The 22,801-nt window shown below is 40.1% G+C and overlaps 1 protein-coding gene across 1 annotated transcript in view; it reads right to left on the bottom strand.

Annotated features, from left to right (window-relative positions):
• TRIP12 (thyroid hormone receptor interactor 12) overlaps positions 1-22,801 on the bottom strand; it is a gene marked incomplete in the record, with an annotated part of 166,707 nt that overhangs the window by 20,705 nt on the left and 123,201 nt on the right. The window contains 14 exon segments of the mRNA XM_073625659.1: positions 1,005-1,159; positions 2,925-3,039; positions 3,200-3,298; positions 4,279-4,435; positions 5,537-5,679; positions 6,610-6,761; positions 7,707-7,834; positions 8,090-8,289; positions 14,279-14,352; positions 16,530-16,687; positions 19,231-19,382; positions 19,820-20,011; positions 20,802-20,943; positions 21,074-21,248. Coding sequence (XP_073481760.1) covers positions 1,005-1,159; positions 2,925-3,039; positions 3,200-3,298; positions 4,279-4,435; positions 5,537-5,679; positions 6,610-6,761; positions 7,707-7,834; positions 8,090-8,289; positions 14,279-14,352; positions 16,530-16,687; positions 19,231-19,382; positions 19,820-20,011; positions 20,802-20,943; positions 21,074-21,248 — 2,042 coding nt within the window.

Below are 22,801 nucleotides of genomic sequence, written 5' to 3'. Positions count from 1 at the left end.
GTGAAAGCTCCGGTCACCTTTTTGTATGGCCAATGTGGACATCTTATAACCACTTGACCTCTGGAAGATTTACCCCCCTTCATGACCAGGCCATTTTTAAAAAAAATTTTTGACTGCTTTATTTTAACTGACAAATTGCTCTGTCATGCAACACTGTACCCAAATAAAATTTATGTAATTTTTCCTCCCACAAATATGCTTTTTTTTTGGTGGTATTTGATCACCACTGCGTTTTTATTTTTTGCGCTAGTAACAAAAAAAGACCGACTATTTTGAAAAAAACTAAAAATTTTTACTATAAAAAATAACCAATAAATAATAATTGTAATTAAATAAGTAAAAAAAAAAAAAAAAACACAAATTTCTTCCTAAATTCATAAATTTAAGCCAATATGCATTCTGCTACATATTTTTGGTTTGTGCAAAAGTTATAGCATCTAGAAATGATGGGATATACTGAAATCTTTATTTTATACTAGTAATGACGGCGATTAGCGACTTATAGCGGGACTGCAATATTGCGGCAGACAATCAGACACTGACACTTTTGACTTTGTGGGAACTAGTATAATAGGAATAGTGATCAGTGCTAAAAATATGTGCAGTCACTGGCTGGGAAGGGGTTAAACATCTAGGGCGATCAAAGGCTTAAATGTGTTCCTAGCCAGTGTTTTTGCGTACTTTGTGTGGTGTTTTTACTAGGGGGTGTGATGGATTTTCTTTCCCTGAAAAACCATCACATACATTTCTGTATGTCAGCACAAGTCTAATCATCTTCAGGGGAGACACTGCAGCTGTTCCTTGCTGGCTCTAAACCTGAGAACCAAGGAGTCACATGGCCACCAATCACTCAGTTCTCTGCTGAGAGCAGTGACAGCCATGCCCCCATTGGCAAGCATTTCTGGGTGCTCTACGTACAATTAGGAAATTATATCAAAGTTTTTTAATGCCCTACTTTCTAGCCATCCTGTATCCTACATGCTGAATAAAATTGAGATACTTACCAGTCTGAAGTCCATGATGGCTTTAGCCATTAATTTGCCAAGAAACCGGAACTTCATTTTCACCTTGGCGATATGTGCTGGCTTAGCTGTCCGACCAAAGGGAAGAGCAAACAGACCCTGCAGGTTGTGAATGTACTTGGTCCCGTCTTGGCTTCCTGAAAACAAGAGGTCTTAGTGGTGTTAAAATGAAACCACGTTACATAGTAGGTGAGGTTGAAAAAAGACAAGTCCATCAAGTCCAACCTGAGTGTGTGATTACATGTCAGTATTACATTGTATATCCCTGCATGTTGCGGTCGTTGAGGTGCTTAACTAATAAGTTTTTTTAAACTAAACTATCAATGCCCCCCGCTGAAACCACCGCCTGTGGAAGAGAATTCCACACCCTTGCCGCTCTTACAGTAAAGAACCCTCTACGTGGTTTAAGGTTAAACCTCTTTTCTTCTAATTTTAGTGAGTGGCCACGTGTCATATTAAACTCCCTTTCGCAAAAAAGTCTTATCCCTATTGTGGGGTCACCAGTATGGTATTTGTAAATTGAAATCATATCCCCTCTCAAGCGAGTATAAGTTCAGGGCTCGCAACCTTTATTCATAACCAATATCCTCCAGATCCTTTATTAGCTTTGTTGCCCTTCTGAGTACTCACTCCATTTCCAGTACATCCTTTCTGAGGACTGGTGCCCAGAACTGGACAGCATACTCTAGGTGAGGCCGAACCAAAGTCTTGTAGAGTGGGAAAATTATCGATTTATCCGTGGAGTTAATCCCCTTTTTAATGCATGCTAATATTCTGTTTGCTTTCTTAGCAGCAGCTTAGCATTGCATGCTATTGCTGAGCCCATCTACTACTAGGACCCCCAGGTCCTTTTCCATTCTAGATTCCCCCAGAGGTCCCCCCTCCCCCCAGTGAGTAGATTGCATTCATATTTTTGCCATCCAAATGCATTATTTTACATTAAACCTCATTTGCCATGTAGTTAGTTGCCCACCCCATTAATTTGTTCAGATCTTTTTGCAAGGTTTCCACATCCTGCGGAGAAGTTATTGCCCTGCTTAGCTTAATGTCATCCGCAAATACAGAGATTGAGCTGTTTACCCCATCCTCCAGGTCGTTTATGAATAAATAGGATCGGTCCCAGCACAGAACCCTGGGGGACCCCACTTCCCACCCCTGATCATTCCAAGTATTCCCTATTTATCACCACCCTCTGAACTTGCCCTTGTAGCCAGTTTTCAATCCATATACTGATGTTAAGCTAATTGGTCTGTAATTCCCAGGGACGTATTTTGGCCCTTTTTTAAATATTGGTGCTACACTGGCTTTTCTCTAATCAGCTGGTACCATTCCAGTCAGTAAAAATTAGGAAAAACTGGTCTGGCAATTACTTGACTGAGTTCTTTAAGTACCCTCAGGTGCAAGCCACCTGGTCCCAGTGATTTATTAATGTTAAGTTTCCCAAGTCTATTTCGAATTCTGTCCTCTTTTAGCCATGAGAGTGCTTCATGTGATGTGTCATGAGAACAAACATTGCAGTTTTGGTTACTGAAGCCCCCCCCCCCCCCCGATTACCTTGCGAAGACTGAGGAGAAGAATAAATGCATGCGCACAACAAAAATGACATTTTAACTATGCACAGGTAAACAGAGAAAAAAAAAATACATACAAATCACCAGACATGAGTTATTCCAGGCAATCAAAAACCTACAAGTATTAATAACTATTTAAGGTGGTGCACATTTTCATTGCAGCAAAAAATAAAATAAATTAAAAAATTAAAAAGGGGGGGGGGGATTAAAATGGTATGCATTTATTGGATGTCCTCCTTTCTGGCTATCTTTGCTTTCTTTTTTAGAGAGAGGATTGTATTTAGGACTGTATAAAATGTGATTTAACACAAGCAGTACATGACTGGTTTACCTTTAGGATTAGGAAGTGTAACCTCTTCTCCTCTCCATAGACCGAGGTCAGCTCTTTGTAATTCCTGAGATACAAGTGCATAAAACTCCAAAGTGGGTCCCAGTCCAGTCCCAACCTATAAAGGATATACAGTGTAAATAGCAACATGCTAAATCCAGATATTAAGACACAATGCTGACAGTAGGCTATGCAGCACAATTAAGGCAGTAAACACCCCCTATTTACCATAAATGAAAGAAGATCCCTATGATAAAAGGCTCAGGAAAATTACTTACTTCATTCTCATACTGAATCTCCAGCATGGCTCGTGAGCTACCCAAATCTTGCATAACAGATTCTGCCTGCTTTAGGAGCTCATCTCTATTCACAGTGCGCTGAAAAAAAAAAAAAAAAACACACACAATAAAAACACTATTTGATGGAGAACCAATTTTAAAGGAAACTAAAATAAAATGGCCTTCGCCCAATATGAGATTTAAGACTAGGCCCTTTGGACAATTCACTGATTTACACTTTTACCCAAGCAGTTGCAAAAGTTGTTTCTTCAGTTTGGCCCCCAGCCGTGGGATTTAAACATAGTAATGTCAGTGTTACAAATGCCCCCATCTGAACCTATTGGGAACATTTCTTTGACTTTGTAATCCCATAGCCTTTCTTGTGCCCATCACTTCAGCTAGAAGTGCCTCTGAATTACCTGCATTGTCCTGTGAGATTCTCCATTTTACTTTACATAAAGACAAAGTTGCTTTGAGACCAACAACCCCTTTTTTTTCCCAAAGTGATCACTGCTTTTCATCTTAATGAGGATACAGTGTTACCAACTTTGTGTTTGGCACTGATTAACCTCAAGGAGTTGTGTCCAATAGGTTTCCTATTAGAAAAGCTGTGTTTTTCAATGGAAAATAGAAAATAATTTCTTCTGTACTCATTCTAAAATTATTTTCTTGGAGTCCATTGAATGACAGAGCTCCCTCCCATCATATGCCATGGCTTTCTTTTTGAACCACTTGCTACACCACAGTTGGTGTGAGGTGGGGGTTATAGCCTCAAGGGGCTGGCTTTCAATTTTCTACATGCTTGGCATCCATTTCTCCTGTAGGCAGCAGGATGGTCCTGAGTTGATCAAAGCTGTGTCCACAACTCAGAAAAATGTATTTATTATACAGAAATCCCATTCGTCAGAAGGTGGTCACCAATTGCAGCCCAGATTTTTTTTTTTTTAATATCTGATTAACAAAAATAGTAAGAAGTAGTGGTTGAACTCAGGACATAATCAGACTCTGAGATTTTGCCCAGTCCCCAGGATGTTAAGAGGATACAACCGAAAACCAAACAACCCTTAAGCTTAACTTACTTTTTTCCTGTCCAGTCTTGGGGCCACTCTGCTGTCCTGAGAATCCGATTGGTTTATCTCAGGGTTTGTGTCCAGCAGCCTCTGCATTGCCCGATCTCTGTCAAATGCAGTCACGTAGAACAACATTTGCCTCGTATCAAATGGAAAGAAAAACGGACTAAAAAGAAGAATAAAAAACGCACAATGTTTAATTCACTTGATCACTTAGCTTCCTTTAATTCTTCGTTATATGTCATGCAGTAAAAGCTGCTGTTCAGACATATGGAAATGTAAGGCCTACTAGCCTAAAACAAATTGGTACAGAATGGAAACATTGGTTTTAATAGAATATGCAAATCTCTAATTTACTAGCCAAGCCCCACTGCCTCCAGTAGCGCTTGCTTTATTTGTTTGACCCTCAGCCACTTCCACCCCAATTCCCAAAAGGATAGCATACTTAACGTGCCACTTTCATGCTCTAACACCCGTACACATATGTCCAACTCAAACTGTCCCACACTACTTTCCCTGACCCAGCACCTTTATTTCCACTCTCTACCAACACGTGTACCTCCAAGCACTGTCCTGAACTCCTTCATACGACTACACATCTCAACTTCAATCTCCCTGCTCACATACATCCAGGGGTGGACTGGGCAGGGAGGCAGTCCTTTACTGGACAGTCCCCTTCCTAACCAAGTCGGACATTCTTTCTTCCTTGGACACCTTGCCCCCAGAGCTGACATACATCCCTAAACCAGTTTGAATTCACCACCCGTTACAGCCAATGCTGCCCTAATTGTAGCTCACATAACTCTGCAAAAGGTCCTCTCGCTCCTCCAATATCTCACTTCTGCACCACAATCTATATTAACTCCATCCTAACCAAACTACCCCTCAGTAACTTCAAAAAACTATCCTTTATGTCGCAGGGGGACACTTTACCTCGTTATCATACATAGCCAAATTGAACAGCTAAATGCAAGGGTTGTATTCAATATCATTGAGACAATTTCAACAGAAATTTTCTATGCCTCCCTTTAACTGGGGCGAAATTTAAAGGGTTATCCAATATACAATACTGCTTGTGACCCCACACAATTTCTTGGACCTTTGCAGGCAATAGGGGTACACTAATCTTAGCTTACATTACCACAAAAGGGTGTTTATAATTATGCCAGGACACTGGATCTCTTCCTAGTACCTCATTCAGAAGAGTGTGCGGTGGTGCTGTCTCTGAAGCAGCAGAAAACAAAAAATCTGCAGGGTGTTTTCTTACCAACTTTTCCCCAGCTCTGTTAACCAGGTGGGAATGTTTCCCGTCATAATGACCAGAGGATCCTGCAGCTGCCTGTTCGCTTTTGCAGTCAGTTTACTATTGATAAACTCGGCTGTGGGGATTATCTCTTTACAAAGGGCATTCTGGAAAGCAAAGTTAGAACAATTACAATAACATTAAAAGTATGCAACTACATAATTGATGACAATACCCCAATCATCGATTATTTTTATTTTTGTGCTGCGATTTCCAAAGATTCTGTTTTACTTGTGTTTTATGGGTGATGCAACAACTTATTGGGCAACAATGGCACATTTTCTCCTTTTTGCAATCTGTTACACATAGTAATGCTCTGTTTAGAAAACGGTTGCTAAAGTTCTCTTTAAAACCACCTTAGAATTAAACCTGTATTTTGAGGGCTGCTTTTATTTTCTCCTTAGAATACTAGTTATCTGGCTGCCTGGTTTCAATAAATCAGAACACCCAGTATGTATACTTGTTCCAGGTCTGTACCTTAAAAAGTATTAAAGCCACAAGATCAGCATAACAGTCTAAGGATGGCAATAGCAGGCTCTATATTTTCTTTGTATAAGCTTCCTTTTATAGTCCACATACTTTTTACTTATCCGTGGATAACCTTTTTTTAAATCTGCAATTTAAAGCTACTCATGACTGTTTGCTATTCTAAACAAATGTGCCATTTCATAAATAGATGCACTGATAATGGAAGGCTTAGGACCTAGCAATGTAAGCTGGTAAATAGGAAGCAAGGTGTAAAAATGGCAGCCTATCACGACTGAAAGATTTCTTATTTATTTTAATAAAGGAAATCTGACTGGACACCATAGGCATTTTTAATTTTGTTACATATTTCTTCAGTTTCAATAAATTGGCTAAAAGGGTCTATTCCTACACAGTATTCTTACAGACGCAACAAAACCAATACACCTTTTCTGTGAATGGCCTTACACAAGCAATCCAATGTAAGGAAGACCACAAACTCAAAGTTTGATGAATTTCAATTAACTAAAGGACAAAAAATATATGTATATTTGGTAATATACAAAACTTACATCATACAAATAATACCAGTATCGGCTAATGGCATGTAGAACTCGTAGAAGGATCACCACATCAAGGGATGGGTCATCAAAGGTGATATTTTCAGGAGGGGTAGGTATGAGGTAATTATCTAAAGGGTTAGACACTTTTGGACAAATTCCATCTGAAAAGTAAAAAAAAAGAAAAAAAAAGAAAAAAAAAAGAAAAAAGTCAAAGTAAAGTTAGCAGCATTAAAGTAGAACTAAAGGGCAAAACATTCTTTCTCATTTTGGACAGAGTGGAGAGGGATTATAACACCTGGGTTGTCAGCAGAGCAATAAAAAAAAAAAAAAAAAAAAAGGGAAACCTTCCATCGGAGACACTAGTTCTGGTGGCAATCAGGGATTTCCTCTCACTTCCTGTTTTGGCTATGGAACAGGAAGTGAAGGAAAAATCTCCCTAAAGGGACACGGATGGCAAAAAACTGACAGGGGTTAAAACTCTCCCTTACTCTATCCAAAATGAAAAAAACAAAAAAAAAAAAAAAAAAAAAAAAAAAAAAAAAAAAAAGTAAAACTACTTTAAAAGGACACAAAAAAACCTAGTTTAAATTGATCATCAACCCAGGTACTTTTAACAAAACACTTCCAGAAAAAAAAAAAAAAACACAACATTCTTCACTCTATTCACGTTAAAAAAAAAAATTTAAGTTAATCTTTAGATTTAGGCAAACTTAAGCAGAATGTCAGGAGACATTTGCCGGTTAAAAAAAAACAAACTGTCCGACATTCTGCCTGTATGTCGGTCTGTTGTCCGACAGAAGCCGGCTGATCGGGCGGCTTCTGGCAGACGTGCATGCTGGTAAACCAGCATCTAATCGACTTACAATCAGCGATCTTCAGCAGAGCACGCTGATCATAGTGTTCTGGTGCCCCTGTCAGAACACAAAAACTGAGCAGGGGAGATCGCTAGACTAACCTCGCATGGTTAAGTACAGCAGCTCCGACCAAAGCAGACAACTTTTTTTGTGTGACCCACTGGATTGCACGAAAGAAAAAAACCTCACACCCAGCTTTTCTCTAGAAGTGTAATCAACCCCCTCAAGTCTCACACTAAAGCTTAACATTACCATGCCACAATTCATCATGTTTCTTTGAATTCCTAGGGGATGTTTTGGTTGGTGCAGTTTGGGCACGGCCCCTTTTGCCCCCTACGGTGTCTTTTGTGCTCTCTTCCTCCTCCCTTACTGGTTTGTACCTGCAAGCAATAAAGATATAAGATTTGTTTCTATTGAAGAGAAAGTTCTGTGGAGGGGGGGGGGGGGGGTGTAGATGAATGGAGACATTTACATATTAACTATTCAAATGTAAGCATACATGTTTTTCTATAAAGCACAGAAAAAAGCAGATTTTTTTGTTATTACAACAGTAACATCTACCCTTATCACCTTATTCTCAGACCAAGCAGTCAGCAGTATTGTTATTTAGCAGTGCACATCGCAGAATTACATACCAAATAGTGTGTGTCTTGGTCCAGATGCCAGCTCTTCCTAATGGATTACTTTCATCATCTGTCGATTCCCTCTCCTCTTCAGTCTGAATGCTATACTGTCTCACAGCTTGGTAAACAGTCATGTTGTAAGGCAGCGGGTGATCTCCAATATAAAACTGGAGTCTGTGCCTTACATTTCCTGAATTTAAGAACTGAGCAGCCTGTAAATTAGAACACTGAAAGGGTTAACCATAAAAAAAAAAAAAAAAAAAACTTCAATAACCCTCTTAAAGAAAAAAAGTTGATATTTTGTTAACACATTCAGGATTATCAAATTACAACCAAAAGCCGTTCTTTACATGGAATGCAATACCAGCTACAAATATTATATCTTGAGTAATAACTGCAGTGTGTATTTTATGAACCTATATAGTTTTCTCATGCAATTTACAGGGCTAACATCAGTTTCATAGCCTCCCGCCTATGCTTTGGTGAATGCCCCCCCATCACCAACTTTGCTTAAGAAAGCCTAGTCTAGGCTTGACCCAGCCATGCATTTTCAGAAAAGAAGAAAGTGACTTGTTCTTATACTAAAAAGTGACATTAAGCCCGAAACTTATAAATGTTATACATTGCAGCTTACCAATCATTACATGAGGTTGCTGCATCTTTTTTTTTTTGTTTTTTTTTAAGCTCCCCCCGTTTTCACCTGATGATCTGGTCAGAAACACTTCCTGTACTTTGGATGAATGAGCACCGGGGGGGGGGTGGGGGGGTGGTGATGTTTTAGATGTACTAGCAGATTTAAATACACTAACAAATTGAAGCCAAACGCCAGCTAATAGTTTATAAGCAATTATAGCAAACCGTTTTTTTACATAAAAGCCGATCATTGTAAACACATCTGCTAGTGTTAAATGGTTGGTTTCATCTCTGTAACTGATACAGTCTGCTAGAAAGCTTGCTCTTTTGAAACAGACTTACTGGATCACCAGATTAAAAAAAAAAAAAAAAAAAAATCGAAGAAAGCCTAAAAAAGAAAATGAATGCAGCCATCACACCTAAGAAATGGTAAGCTGCAACATAACAAAATGTTTGCTTTTGGGTTTAAAGGACTCATTCACACTAGAACGGAGTGCAAGAAACTCACGTTCCATGCGCGTTTTCCTGAACCATGTTCAAAACACCTTGGGTAGGTGTTCTGCTGAAGGTGTCAATGTGTTCCTGACAACGCTACAAACGCAGTGCCCTTGCCTGCACCAGATCACATGGTACCACAGTACCAGGCAATCTGGTGCAGTGCATTTTTAAAAAGTAGTGCATGTACTACTTTTGGTACAATCCAGTACGATTTTCTTTTTCATTTTTTTTTAACAAGCATACCCCCTCACTGCATTAATATACAAACTATGTGTGTATATGCTAGAGGTTAGTAATCCTATTTTTTTTTTTTACTTCGGATTTATCTGTTCCTCTTCTGGCCGTTGCCATGGTGAGTGTGGGCATACAAAGCCCATGCGCAACCTCCTCCTGGATAACATATTGAGATGGATAACCAGCATACACCTCTCAATCTTGCACAATGCTCCGGCGGCTGTAGCGCCGATTGTTTATCAAGTTGCCATAACAATGGGCTGCGATGGAGGAATGTCCCGCCCCGTTGTCATGGCAACCTAGATAGATCCGCCTTAAATTGCGTCATTTCCTGAAGGGAAATAACACCATTATTGAATGACAGAGGCTTGGTGCCTAAGGTTGCAGGATACTCAAACAGATCTGGTGGAGTGGGCGTGTAAGAGTGCAGGAAAAGGATTTTTTTTTTTTTTTTTTTTAAGCATAAACTCCAATAGTCAAATTCCTTATCCACCATACAATGGTAGATTGTGAAGCAGGGTACTGAGGAAAGAACAAACAGGGAATCTGTCTAATGGAAGCAGTAGCTTTAGGGACACTAATGGCTCTGACTACATTCATGCAATGAAGAGAGACTTCCTTTGGACGCTTAGGAGCAGGGCACAAGGATGGCAAAACTATGTCCTCATTGAGATGGAAGTTGATGGGGATGTAGGCCTCTTCTCTTAACCATGTTCCCTGAACTGTCAAGGTTTGAAAGACTCTTCCCCAGCCTGACAGACTTGCATCTGTCTTAAGAACTTTCTAATTAAAGGAATGATTTTCCACTCAGAGTTGAAGTGGTGATCCACCAGGCCAACAAGTAGCTTGTTTTGGAGGATAGGAGCATTGATAGAGCCAACAAAAAAAAAAAAATATTTTCAATTCTGACAATGTTAAGTTGGAGAGTTCTTGATTGGAATTGGGCTAAAGGTACTGCCTAGAAGCTCGGCACTATTATACCCAGATTTTTCAAAGTTGATCACCCACCTGAAAGCTTAAATCCACTGAATTGTCTTTTGGACATTTGCTAAGAGTTGTAATGAAGATGAATCTTTCAAGATGTGGTCATCTAGATAGCCTGTCACCTGGACGCCCTGAGTTCTGAGGAGGGCAATCAAGGGTGCCAAGATCTTAGTGAACAGCCTAGGAGCAGGGGACATGCTGAAGGGCACAGCAACAAACTGGAAGAAGAAAGAAACGGCTGCACATCCAGAGGTACCAATTGCCTTTTTTTGATCACTGTGGTAACGCCAAAGACACCAACATAGAGTCACGTAGGTTATGATTAAGCCCAGGATGAATGTGTGAAACGTATCTATGTGACTGATGTCTTTGGTGTTACCACGGTGATCAATAAAAAGGCAATAGGTACCTCTGGATGTGCAGCCGTTTTTTTCTTCAAGTTTACCACAGAGGCGGGCCGGGGCTGGCACTCAGAGGTTCCATTCAGGCTTGATATATGCACCTGGAGCAGCAGTTCTTTTTATTAGCAACAAACTGGAAGTGGTCTTTTGCCACTGCAAAGCTTAGAAAAATCGCTGGTGAGATGGGGTAAATGGGAACATGCAGACAAGCATCTTGGTTGTCCACCGATGCCACGTGTTCCCCTTGTCTCCAAGAGGCAATTACTGACCTTGCAGACTGCATACAACATTTTGGCATGTAGAAGAATTTGTGAAGGAATTTTAGGTCCAGGATAGGGAAAATACCTCCGCTGGGCTTTGGTACCATGAACAGGTTTGTTGTGGCAGTACTGGTACAAACACTCCCTGGGACAAAACATGGTTCAGAGCCTTCAGCAAAATCTGACTGCCCTTGGGCAGTTTTTGGTCGATTAAAAATAAGAAAGCAGTGAGGCAGTAGAGTTCTGAACGCTCATCTTGTACTCTTAAAACTACTGAATGAACCCACGCCTAAGACATCCGTGACCCTCAAATTACACAAACTGTAACAGATGTCCTCCCACTCTTAGGAGTGAGGACATCCCTTCATTGGGAAGAGGGTTTGGTGGCCTTTGTGGGCCAAGCCTTGTGCCTAAAGGAAGGGCTGAACTTGGGCTTTAAAGTTGAAGCCTGGTTTGAGAATGAAGGTACTCTACATTTTGAGGATCTAGGTGCTCCTGAGGAGGGAGCTTTTGCACCTTCCTCTGAGGAAGTAAAATATTTCCACCTGTAACTCCTCTGATAAATTGGTCAAGTGCCTCACCAAATAGAGGTCTTTCTTGAAAAATTATATGTGCAAGGTGCCTCTTAGGCAGTTGTTGCCAAGTCCTTAGCCATAGGATTCTGCACATATGACTTAAGATTAGAGCCATTCTGGATATTTGACTCATGGCATGTATCAAGACATACACAGAAAAGAAGAACAGGAGGCAGTTGCTGTGAGCTGAAATGGCAGAGAGCTGTTTGTAGGGCTGGGCTTAACATGGTAAATAGAGCTTTTAAGAGCATCCCAAATTTTCTGTTATCAAAATTTTTAAAAGATGGCACATCTTCAATAGGTACAGTAAAATGTTTCTTTAGGACAGAGACAGCAGCATCAACCACATGAATAGCCAGCCCACTGTTTTGCAAACTTTTGCCACCTAGTAGAGTTCAGGAAAATTTTTTGGCAAAGTGAAAATCCAAAGGGGAATGGCGAAAGAGCAAAGTAAACATGCACAATGCCAAGGCTTAATAATTCTATTAGTGTGCCCTGAATTGGTTTTCAATTCCATATATTTGTTACTGCAATAAGTATAGAGATTTGAAGATTAACCAAGGTAGTCCTTTGACTCCAACTCATTCAGCCTCCCTGTTTAACTGCACAAGGTAACAGCCAAACAGAAAATACATTTCTCTTTCAGTAAGCTGGCTGTCTAAGACCTGTATTATTAGAGAGAACTAATGAGCAAATATGACTGCCCCCCTTTGCAAACTATAGGATTAAAATGAAACAGAAAAAGATTCTGCTTTTTAAATATGAACACACGCTGACAATATCTACATCAGGGTGATTTTTTTTTATACACACATAAAGCAACAGTCTATAATTCCCTTTAAAACCCACATTCTAGCTGGTTCAATGATTTTGCCAGTGGGGGCACCATTATAATAAGCCAAGAATATGTAAAAGTTTTTTTCTATTCACAGCTGAATCCTTTTCTGGGGCGTTTGAGACAGACAGGAATTTTTAGACTGTCAGGTTTTACTGCCACCTACAGGAAAAATGGCAACAAAAATGCCATTGGCAAGCGCAGGATAACCCTGCCCACAACCCTTATGCCTTAGTTTTGTAGAAAAGTCGTACCAAAAGCATAAAAATAAACAGAGGTAAGGAACCTGCGCTCCTCAATGGATTCCAAGATAAGAATTTTACAGTGGTCATGAAAATCCTCATATCTCATCCATTGAGGATACACAGTAATTCTTAGACTGTCAGAGGACTCAAAAAACTTTGAAAGGATGTTTGCTGCCAAAAAGATCAAGATGCACTCAAAGGATCAAGTAAACCACGTCCTGACAGGAGTGGAACACCGAACCTAAAGACCATAGACATGGGTGATGATCAGCTTGAGTCACTTGGAGATGGTGGAATATGAAGCTGGTGTATCTTTTAAGAAGCCCATCCAAAATACAAAAGGAAGCAGCAGCAGCTGAGAGCTAGACTCTGTTGTCACAATGTGTTTAGGGGGAAAGGGAAAGGGAGTGGGTGAGAGCCACACAGGCTGAAGGAACATCCAGAGCAGCTAACCCAATGCCAGCTTCTTTGTATAGCAAGCGTAAGCTCTCGCTTTTGAGCTAAAGAAGAGACAGTGTGGTTTGTGGCCACTGTAGTTTAAAATGGAACCAAAATTATGCTGGGACAAACAGCATGGATTTACAGAAGAGACATGCAATGTCACTTCTGCAATAAAAAAAAAAAAACACCTACCTGCCTGGTCGCCTAGGAGATCCATTAATTCTCACTTTTGTGCATTCAGACGCAATCCCTGCTGAATTAGAGCTACTTCATGGGGGGGGGGGGGGAACTATAACAGCTCTCTTTGAAAAGGAGAATTGTGATATGCCACAAAATGGCCAGTCAGCTAAAGTTGCTTCAGTACTAAACAGAAGAAACCTCAACCCAACATAAGCCATAAACAGTCAATTGCAGAGATGGCAACAGGATAACTGTCTCAGCTCAGGATCTATATTTCTGTAAGGAAAACTAGGATAGAGTGGTCTAACATGAAATAGCGGAGTTCTGCTTGAACTGGAACACAAATTAGTTGTCACTGCCTAATGCAGGACGGCTGCAAACAGAACACCAGTGTAGATAGTGAACTGGGAACCTGCACTGCTTTGATAACTGGAGAGCTGTGCATGATTCCCATATCCGGCTGAAATCTGCCAGTAGCTGTAGATAACTGTAGAAAGTAACTTCCAGAAATCCAGAACCAAAATCGAAAAAAAGACCACTAGTAAAAAAATGAAAATCTGCACCTGTTGGCTTACTGGAGAGACTTCCAGGATTTAACTTATCCAACATGAATCTACCAGTGGCTGTTTATAGCAGAACATTTTTCAAACATCCAATTTCCCGAAGACACCAGCAAAAACAAAAAAACAAAAGGTCATGACGGCTTTGAACAGAATCTTCCTGTGTGGTCTGCAACTGTTTTGCTGCATGTGTCCATTTTTCCTGTAGGCAGCAGTATAACCAAACAGTCTAAGAATCTGATTAACTCAGGTGTTCCTCAATGAATAAAAGAAAAGATTCCTTTACCTTTATTCACACACAGGCAAAAAAAATGTCTACCATCTACCATAAAAATAAGATTTAGTTTTTTTTTACCAAGGACTCATCAATCTCTTCATCTGAGCCATCGTCATCACTGTCCTCATCATCCTCCCTCACTCTGCCATAGCCTAAAAAACAAGTACAAATGAAAGAATATAACTTTACATATTTACATTTATAGCTTTACATTGTATACAGTCATGAAAACAAATCAAATATGAACCTTTCCACAACTATGCCCTTTTAAAATAAACCTGAAATGATGGGGGGGGGGATGAAACATCTATACGAATATATGTAAACAGTTCCCAAAAAGAGGGTAGGGTTCAGTGTGTCTACCCACATTTTTAAATATTCAATTTAAATAACAGCACTTCTACACAGTTTACAATTTTGCAGCCTACTGCATGCATAAACTAGCAATAGTATCACAACTATGCCAGCTCTGTGCAGAATGTATTGTTATCAGCCAAGCTTAAAACAACCCTGTCACCAGACCAAAGTTTGACAGGCAATGCAAAGCTGTAAAAACAGAAGGCATACTCAAGATCGAAAGGGACTTAGCGCAGGTGGAAGAAAAGGCAAGGCAACAGGGTCACTTTTAAAGGGGGGTGTGTGTGTGTGTGTGTGTGTGTGTGTGTGTGTGTGTGTGTGAAAAACCACTTGCCAACCGCCGCATGTACATATACGTCAGCAGAATGGCACGGACAGGCAAATGTCCCTTTAAGTTTGCCGTCGTGTGGTTGCGTGCGCTCCGCCGCGTGACCCTGCCGCGAGCGTGATCGCGGGTCCCACGGACCCGATGTCCACGGGGATACCCATGATCGACTCACAGAGAGGAAGAACGGGAAATGCTGATGTAAACAAGCATTTCCCGTTCTGCCTAGTGACACTGATCACAGCTCCCTGCAATTGGGAGTGGGGATCAGTGTCGTGTCACACATAGCCCATCCCACCACAGTTAGAAAACATCCCTAGGACACACTTAACCCCTGCAGCGCCCCCTCTTGGTTAACCCCTTCACTGCCAGTCACATTTACACAGTAATTAATGCATTTTTAATCGCTGTATAAATGTGAATGGTCCCAAAATAGCACCAAAAGTGTCCGATCTGTCCGCCATAATGTCGCAGTCACGATAAAAATAGTTGATCATCGCCATTAATAGAAAAAAAAAAAAATAAATTAAATATGCCATAAAACTATCCCCCATTTTGTAGATTCTATAACTTTTGCGCAAACCAATCAAACGCTTATTTTGATTTTTTTTTACCAAAAATATGTACAAGAATACGTATCGGCCTAAACTGAGGAAAAAAAATGTTTTTTTAATATATTTTTTGGGGATATTGGCAAAAAGTAAAAAAATGGCTTTTTGTTTATAGCGCAAAAAAACCCCCAAAAAAACAAAAAACAGAGGTGATCAAATACCACCAAAAGAAAGCTCTATTTGTGGGGAAAAAAGGACGGCAATTTTGTTTGGGAGCCACGTTGCACGACCGCGCAATTGTCAGTTAAAGCGACGCAGTGCCGAATCGCAAAAAGCGCTCTGGTCTTTGGTCAGCCAAATGGTCCGGGGCTGAAGTGGATAAAATACATCAGCTGAGCTCAGTTTGGTTTCTGGTTAATGCAGTACTGAATAAAAGCAGTGTGCATAGATGTAAAACCACTTGTCATAACATGGCAAGATCCATTTAAGTTACGTTACTAGTTACCACATCTGATGGAGATGTAATCACAGTGAAGATTTTTGGCACATTTTTGATAAGCTTAGAGACTATTAAACATACAAAAAGTCTTGAAAAGTACATAATGCAAAACAATCACTTGAGTATCATGCACACGGCTGTACAGTGTGCAGAGCCTGTGTAATGACATTCCTGGGACCCGCTGCTGCTGCATACATTGTCCCACTGAGATGGAATAGATGAGGCAGCTGTGCGCTAGAATGCACACCAACGTATGTTCTAAAAACACGCTATCTGCATTTGGAGCATAAATCAGTACACAAGCAGGTAATTTACACAACTCCCAGCACACAACCTGCTAAATGACATTTTCCAGAACTGGCTGTTGCTGCATTTTGAGACACATTAGAGGAGGCTGCTGTAAGCGGCGGCTGTGGGTCCCAGGATTGTCATTACATGGGTTCCTGCACACTGTATGGCTGTGTGCATGAAGCCCAATACTTTTTTTTTCTGTTCACTCAGAACACACTTATTATAAATAATGTAACATTTCTCATTTTTAAAGCAATGTTTATAGATTTATTTAAAAAATAAAACACATGTAAATTGAAGACTTACCTCTGACCACAAGATATCTTTCAATTGCTTGCACAAGAGCCAGAGGGTCAATTTTTACAGGCCCACCTTTCCATTGCTTTACATTGGTACAGTCAGGATGTCTCTGAAGCTGACACTTCAGCTGATGTGTATTGAAAAACTTCAGAGCCTGTGACCCCCTGAAAAAATTTTAAAATGTTAGCACTGCTAAATATTACCTTACCTCAACAGTCCCTGTTTTCTCTGTTCACCAATATGATGTAAACTAAATTGCATCTTCTGTATATAACTATTTTATATGCTTTGCCTATGAATTGTACACTACACTCGTGCACACGGCACTAATAATGTTTTGATTACGTTTGCATGCTTTCAAGTCCTGATTAGAAATTAGTAACACCCCTTGTTACCATAAAAGTACAATTGTAATATTAAAGTGATGCCTCCGTAATCATGCGTAAAAAACAAAACAAAAACAAAAACAAAAAAAAACAAAAAAAAAAAAAAACACATTTGATTGCGCCGAATATAAAACAGAACAGTGATTTGGAAAAATGCCAAATATATTTTTGTGCCTGTTCCCTACTGCAGTACTTCTATTAAAGGGTTACTAAACCCAGGAGCCTGCATTCACTATATCTGGTCTCCCACAGAACATGGAAATGCAATAATTTTAGTAAATATAAACTGCTGAATACCTTTTCTCATCAGCAGTATATAGCAGTCTTGTGACTATTAGTGTCTGGCCCAGCACTGGTTAAAGCTTGTAGGAGGAGGTTTTTATTCTCCTCTGACTGCCCTATGAGGCTACATGACTCCTAACCCTCGGTCTGGACAGTGCTGATCACATGCATCCTCACAAAAAAACATCAAACTCTCTAGCAATACACACCAAACTGAGTATGTGCAGAGTGCCGCCTAGGGCTCTGTTCTATCAGCAGATGGGCTAGGGACAGTGAAAGGGGAGGATCAGGGAAGACAGAATCAAAAAGCCTTTTTACACAATGCGAAGGATTAACCCCTTAGGTTCCACTGTGAATATAATAAGCGTGATTGCAGGATAAAGAGACAGATTTTTACTGTTGTGGGTTTAGTAAGGCTTTCATTTGGAACCACTAATAGGATAGGAGTTGCCTATCGATAACATTTCCAGAACAAGGAGTAGGAAAGGGATTATGAATAGTAACACGTTTATTTTACAAAGCAACAATGTAATACTAAAACCAATACCACTACTGCCTCCATCAGCTCATTGCTCACATGTATTACCTTTTGTATAGCTTGCCTATCTCTATTAGATTGTAACCTCTCACAAGCAGGGCCCTCCTAATAATCTTTAATTGAATTGTATTATAAGGCCTCATGTACACTGCTGCTGGCAAACGGATGTCTAGGAGCAGTTGGGCATTTTTTTCAGCTGTCCCTGAACTCTCCTCTATGTTATCTTATCTGTACGTATAACACAGGGTCGTTTATAGTCAGTCGAGTTTAAAAGCATTTTTTGGAATGCAAAAAAATGTGTTCAGGACGGATGTTCAGAGGCATTTGAAACGTCAAATGCCTTTAAACGCGGTAACTCACGTTTAGCCACCTTTTGTTTCGTTTTTCATTTTTGCCCATTTAAAAAAAAATAAATAAACGCTTCTAAATGCAAAACGCCGCATGGAAACGCGGCAAAACGGACGGTTTAAACGTGGGTTACTATTGGTCACCTTAAATTGTTCAGGAGAGGTTGTAAAATGTCTCGTGTACATGAAGCCTAACTATACTTTGTAACACACTGCACAAACTGTTAGTGACATAAAATTCATGTATAACAAGTCAGATGAGTATATAATGAATTTTGATTGTTTGCCATGTGCATTGTCCTTTTGGCTCCCCAACCAGCTTTTATGAAAAGTTATGAAACATATCTGTGCTACTCAAGGTAATCCACTAATGAAAATCTTAAAGTGGTTGTAAAGTCACTTTGTTCTCTTCATACAATCCCCTATGTTCTATAACACTATGTGCCCAGCGTATGCATTTTATATAAAAAAAAAAAAAAAAAAAAAAATAGAAATTACGTTTTATACCTTATTTCAGATAGCTGCTCAGCACTCACATGACTGCCCGCTGCTCTCCTCCCCGATCTGACAGATACAGCAGGAGGGGCTGAGAATCCCCCACTGACGTCAGCCAGGAGGAGTGGAGGAGAGCGGTGGATGGTCACCTGAGCAGCGCTCTGAAATAAGTTATAAAGTGGCATTTTTTTTTTTATAACACATAATGTTATGGAACATAGGGGATTGTATTAAAATAGCTAAGTAATTTTAGGAAGGATGGGGCTGGCACTGACAAAAGCTAAAAGCTCAAGGAGGGAGGGGAGGACAGTGGATGATGGAGGCACGTATATTGACCATGGTGTCAGGGCTCAGCAGCCATGATAAACCGTGGTCAGTTTACAGAAGGAAGGGTAGCACCAGGCAGGATCAGCCAGGTATTTTAGATTATACAAGGTGCCAAATTACACAGCGCAAGTACTGTGGTGTTATTCAAGCTTTAAAAAAAAAAACAGGATCCATTTGTTTTTTTAGGGTAACAACCACTTTAAGTCCCACAGTACAGGCAAAACACCTGGAAATAGACTTGAAACAGGGAGCTGGAGAATATTACACCAGCTCCCTAGGGGAACTTTAATTTCATAAGTAGGGTGAGGTTTATATTTTACAGATACACGTACCTGCTCCCTGTCCCATTTCCACTGGGAAAATCATGCACTTTGACTGGGAATTGCTCCATCTGACTGAGGCAGTTGTTCATCTTGTGCACCAGTGCCAGCAAATGGCCACTTTCTGTTGGATCTACTCTTCCAATTGGTTCTTCTCCAGGAAGCTGGAAAAGATGAAGTGATTAAACATTATTTCTTTAGTTCTATCTAAAACGTACCAAGAAACCATTTCACTGAACAATCTCATACGCTGTTGCAGCCTCTGAGATCCTGCCAAGTTCAGCTCCTCCAGGTATTTCTGCCCTACAGAAGAGCCTTGGCGAGGTAGTGCTGCTTCCATAATGTGCAGCAAAACCCTCTGTTTTTAACGTGAATTGTTAGTTAGGGTCAACTGTTTTTTTTTGCAGGCGAACTGGTAAAAAACAAAGCAAAGGCCTCTTCTGGCTGAAACGAGTTAGTGGAGTTGCACCATGTTTTTTTTTTACCCTGTATTCAATAAAAGTTAATTATACAGTCCCGTGGCAAAGTGCTGGGCTTCACCACATAGCTGGTCCTGCACGTATATACCGCAGTGAAGTCAAATGGTGATTTGGTTACTTACCGGGGAACCAAAAAAAACGTGCAGGAACCTCTTGAGCCGGATATCTCTGCTTACAATATCCTTTTCACTTTTGGATGTCAGATACAAGAGTAGCTGTTTCACAAACCCACTGTGCTGGATTTCAAATGAGGAAACATCAGACTCAGAGACTATGCTACGGATTTCTACAAGGCACTCAACACCACCGTCCACCTGCAATTACGTGTAAAAATAAAACGTTAGTGTAGGGGGGACTGTTAACAGAAACCATGAACAAGCACAAAAAAAAAAAAAAAATACTGAACATTAAAAAGATAAAAATTATACAATGTTGTGGCAGTAAAAAATTGAGAGTGCAAGCCATTGCCACTGGTAAAAATCTATATTTGCAATAATTTTAATATAACATTTGTTACCCTCAATGAGTGACCCATCTAAAAATCCACTACAAGCTTGGTATTCTTTACAGGACCCCTGAAAATGTATGGCTCACATTTGATTTTAAGTTACACTTTTTCAATTCAGTTATTACACTTTTAACACTAATAACTGAACTGGAGTCTGTCTTAAATCTAACAAAAAAAGGCAATTGGAAGAAACTTTTTTTTTTTTTTTTAAATTGGTCTCACCCAAATGCATGGAATAAACTATTTACAAACTACAGCCTGCGCCAAGTCTTTGGTATCTACATCCCCAATTTCATTGGTTTCCCATAGGTTTCCACACACTAGTTGCATAAAGGTGCAGTGGCCCACAGACTGTCACCATTGGGATGTTTATTTAGCCTGGTCAGTACATATATATTTCCCATTCAGTCATGTGATCGGTGCACTGGCAGGATATAAGTTAAAGCTGAACATATTAGGAGTGACTACTTGGTAAACAAGACAAATATTCATTCCTTTACAGGCTGGAATCAGCAATATCAAACACTTGACTCTTAGGCAACCACAACTTGCAATGATTAAAAGATGTCATATTCTTGTTAGTGGCTTTTAAGTACCTGAAGATTGAGCTGTTCTGTGGCGTTGCAAAGTCTCTGTAGTACATTAAGTGCAGGGTTGCTGCCATCCATATTTTCAGAACTAAAATATCTTTCCACAAACTTATGTGCCTGCTCCTTTATCCAGCCACGTATTCTCTCTCTGGGTGGAAAGAGAAATACAAGGGTCAAAAACATATTAGGTTTCCGAATGAACGAACATGACAAATCTAGATTTTGAAAAACGGATGCCACTGTACAACATCTTAGGATGTATTATAGGTCTGCTGTACCTGTTATTTGAGATGGTGTCTTTGGAAGCCGTTCTTGCCAACCCGCTTACACCTGCTGTTCTCGCTGGCTCAATATTGTTGCTATTTGACTGTGTGCTCAACCTACCCCAGGTTTTAGGGTTTAAGCTGGCCAAAAATGAGGATTTTGGAGACTGTGTGGCTGTTGGGCTTTTTGCTAAAAATATTATGGAACAAAGATGAAAGCAAGTTAAAAGAAAAACGAAAAAAAAAATGGATAGAAAACCAATTAAGCCAAAAATGTGCTACACATGTTAAGAAAATATGCATCCTGTATCTGGAACATAGTGCTCAGATTTACTCTCTAGCACAGAGCACATAATTATTTGGTAGTTTACATATAGGTAAAACTGCATGATTCTGGATAAAAAGAGAAAACACAATTTTTTGCTTAGAAGATCGCGATTCTCGGCGTAACATCTTTACTGTTTAATTTTTTTTATTTAATTAGTTGAAGTGTATTTTTCCCCCAAAAAATTGCGTTTGAAAGACCGCTACGCAATTACAGTTTGTCGTAAAATATTTCAAGGACTGCCATTTTATTCTCTAGGGCAGGAGTGTCCAAACTTTTTTCAAAGAGGGCCAGATTTGATGAAGTGAACATGCGTGAGGGCCGACCATTTTGCCTGACATTCTTTGAACCATTAAAATTCAGTCTAAAGCCTCGTACACATGGTACGATTGTTGGCCAACTGAACGTCTGATTTTTGTCAAAAGGGCGTGTGCCAGGATCTTGTCTTACATACCAAGGGTACACAATTGTCGTGCATCAAACACGAACGTAGTGACGTACGACGAGGAATTTCAGCTCTTGAGCGGCACCCTTTTGGCCCCTTCTGCTAATTTTGTGTTTGGTGAGCATTGATTCCGAGCATGCATGTTTGTACTTTCAACTATTGTGACGGATTAGCTATGACTAAGCATCATATCTGGTGTGAAATGCATCAGCAGCTGTGCAGTTAGTCTGTATTGCCCTGTGATGCTTTGATATCCATTTTTTAAAAGGTGAACTATATGAATGCTATACAGCATTCTATTTCTTCCATTATCTCTGTTGCAAACAGAGCCAGCACCCTGTCTGATTGCGGAGACAGCTGTTCTTAGGAGAGGTGATTACTTTGGAGCGGTGCACTCCCATGTGACAGATTTGTGTACTGACCATACGAAAATCTGAAGTCAAACTGTTGTCTCCTGAAAATTTACTAGCCTGTCAGCCAAAATTTGTTAGCAGAAAATTGGACAATTGTCAAAAGGAGCATACTAACAGTAAGATTTTAGGACAACAGTCTGTCAGACAATCCCCTGCCAACAATCAAACTGTGTGTACAAAGGCTTAAGTGTGTTTGTCCAAGCACTAAATACACTGCCCAACAAGAATTCTCTTGCCTTTGTGGCTGTGTGTGGTGGAGATGAGCTCGGGCGTGTTATTTGGATATACCATATTTATAGGCGCATAACACGCACCTTCACTTTAAGAGGGAAGTTTCAGGAAAAAACTTACATTTTAAGAACTGTGAAGCAAAATTAGGGTCAGAGCCCATCTGCAGTCTCACCATTGACATGAAAGCAGCCTCACCATCGATATGAATGCAGCCTGATCAATGCCCATCTGCAGCCTCGGAGGGGACAGGGAGGGGGGTGGGACGAGCGCCAACAGATTACATACAGGAGAAGCTCCTGTTTTCTCAGCGGCTTTTTTAATACCAAGTC

The sequence above is a fragment of the Aquarana catesbeiana genome, linkage group LG04, assembly GCF_042186555.1.
Source record: "Aquarana catesbeiana isolate 2022-GZ linkage group LG04, ASM4218655v1, whole genome shotgun sequence".
Classification (NCBI taxonomy): domain Eukaryota; kingdom Metazoa; phylum Chordata; class Amphibia; order Anura; family Ranidae; genus Aquarana; species Aquarana catesbeiana.
Note: the sequence above shows the minus strand (reverse complement) of the source record. Positions and strands in the feature narration are given on the sequence as shown.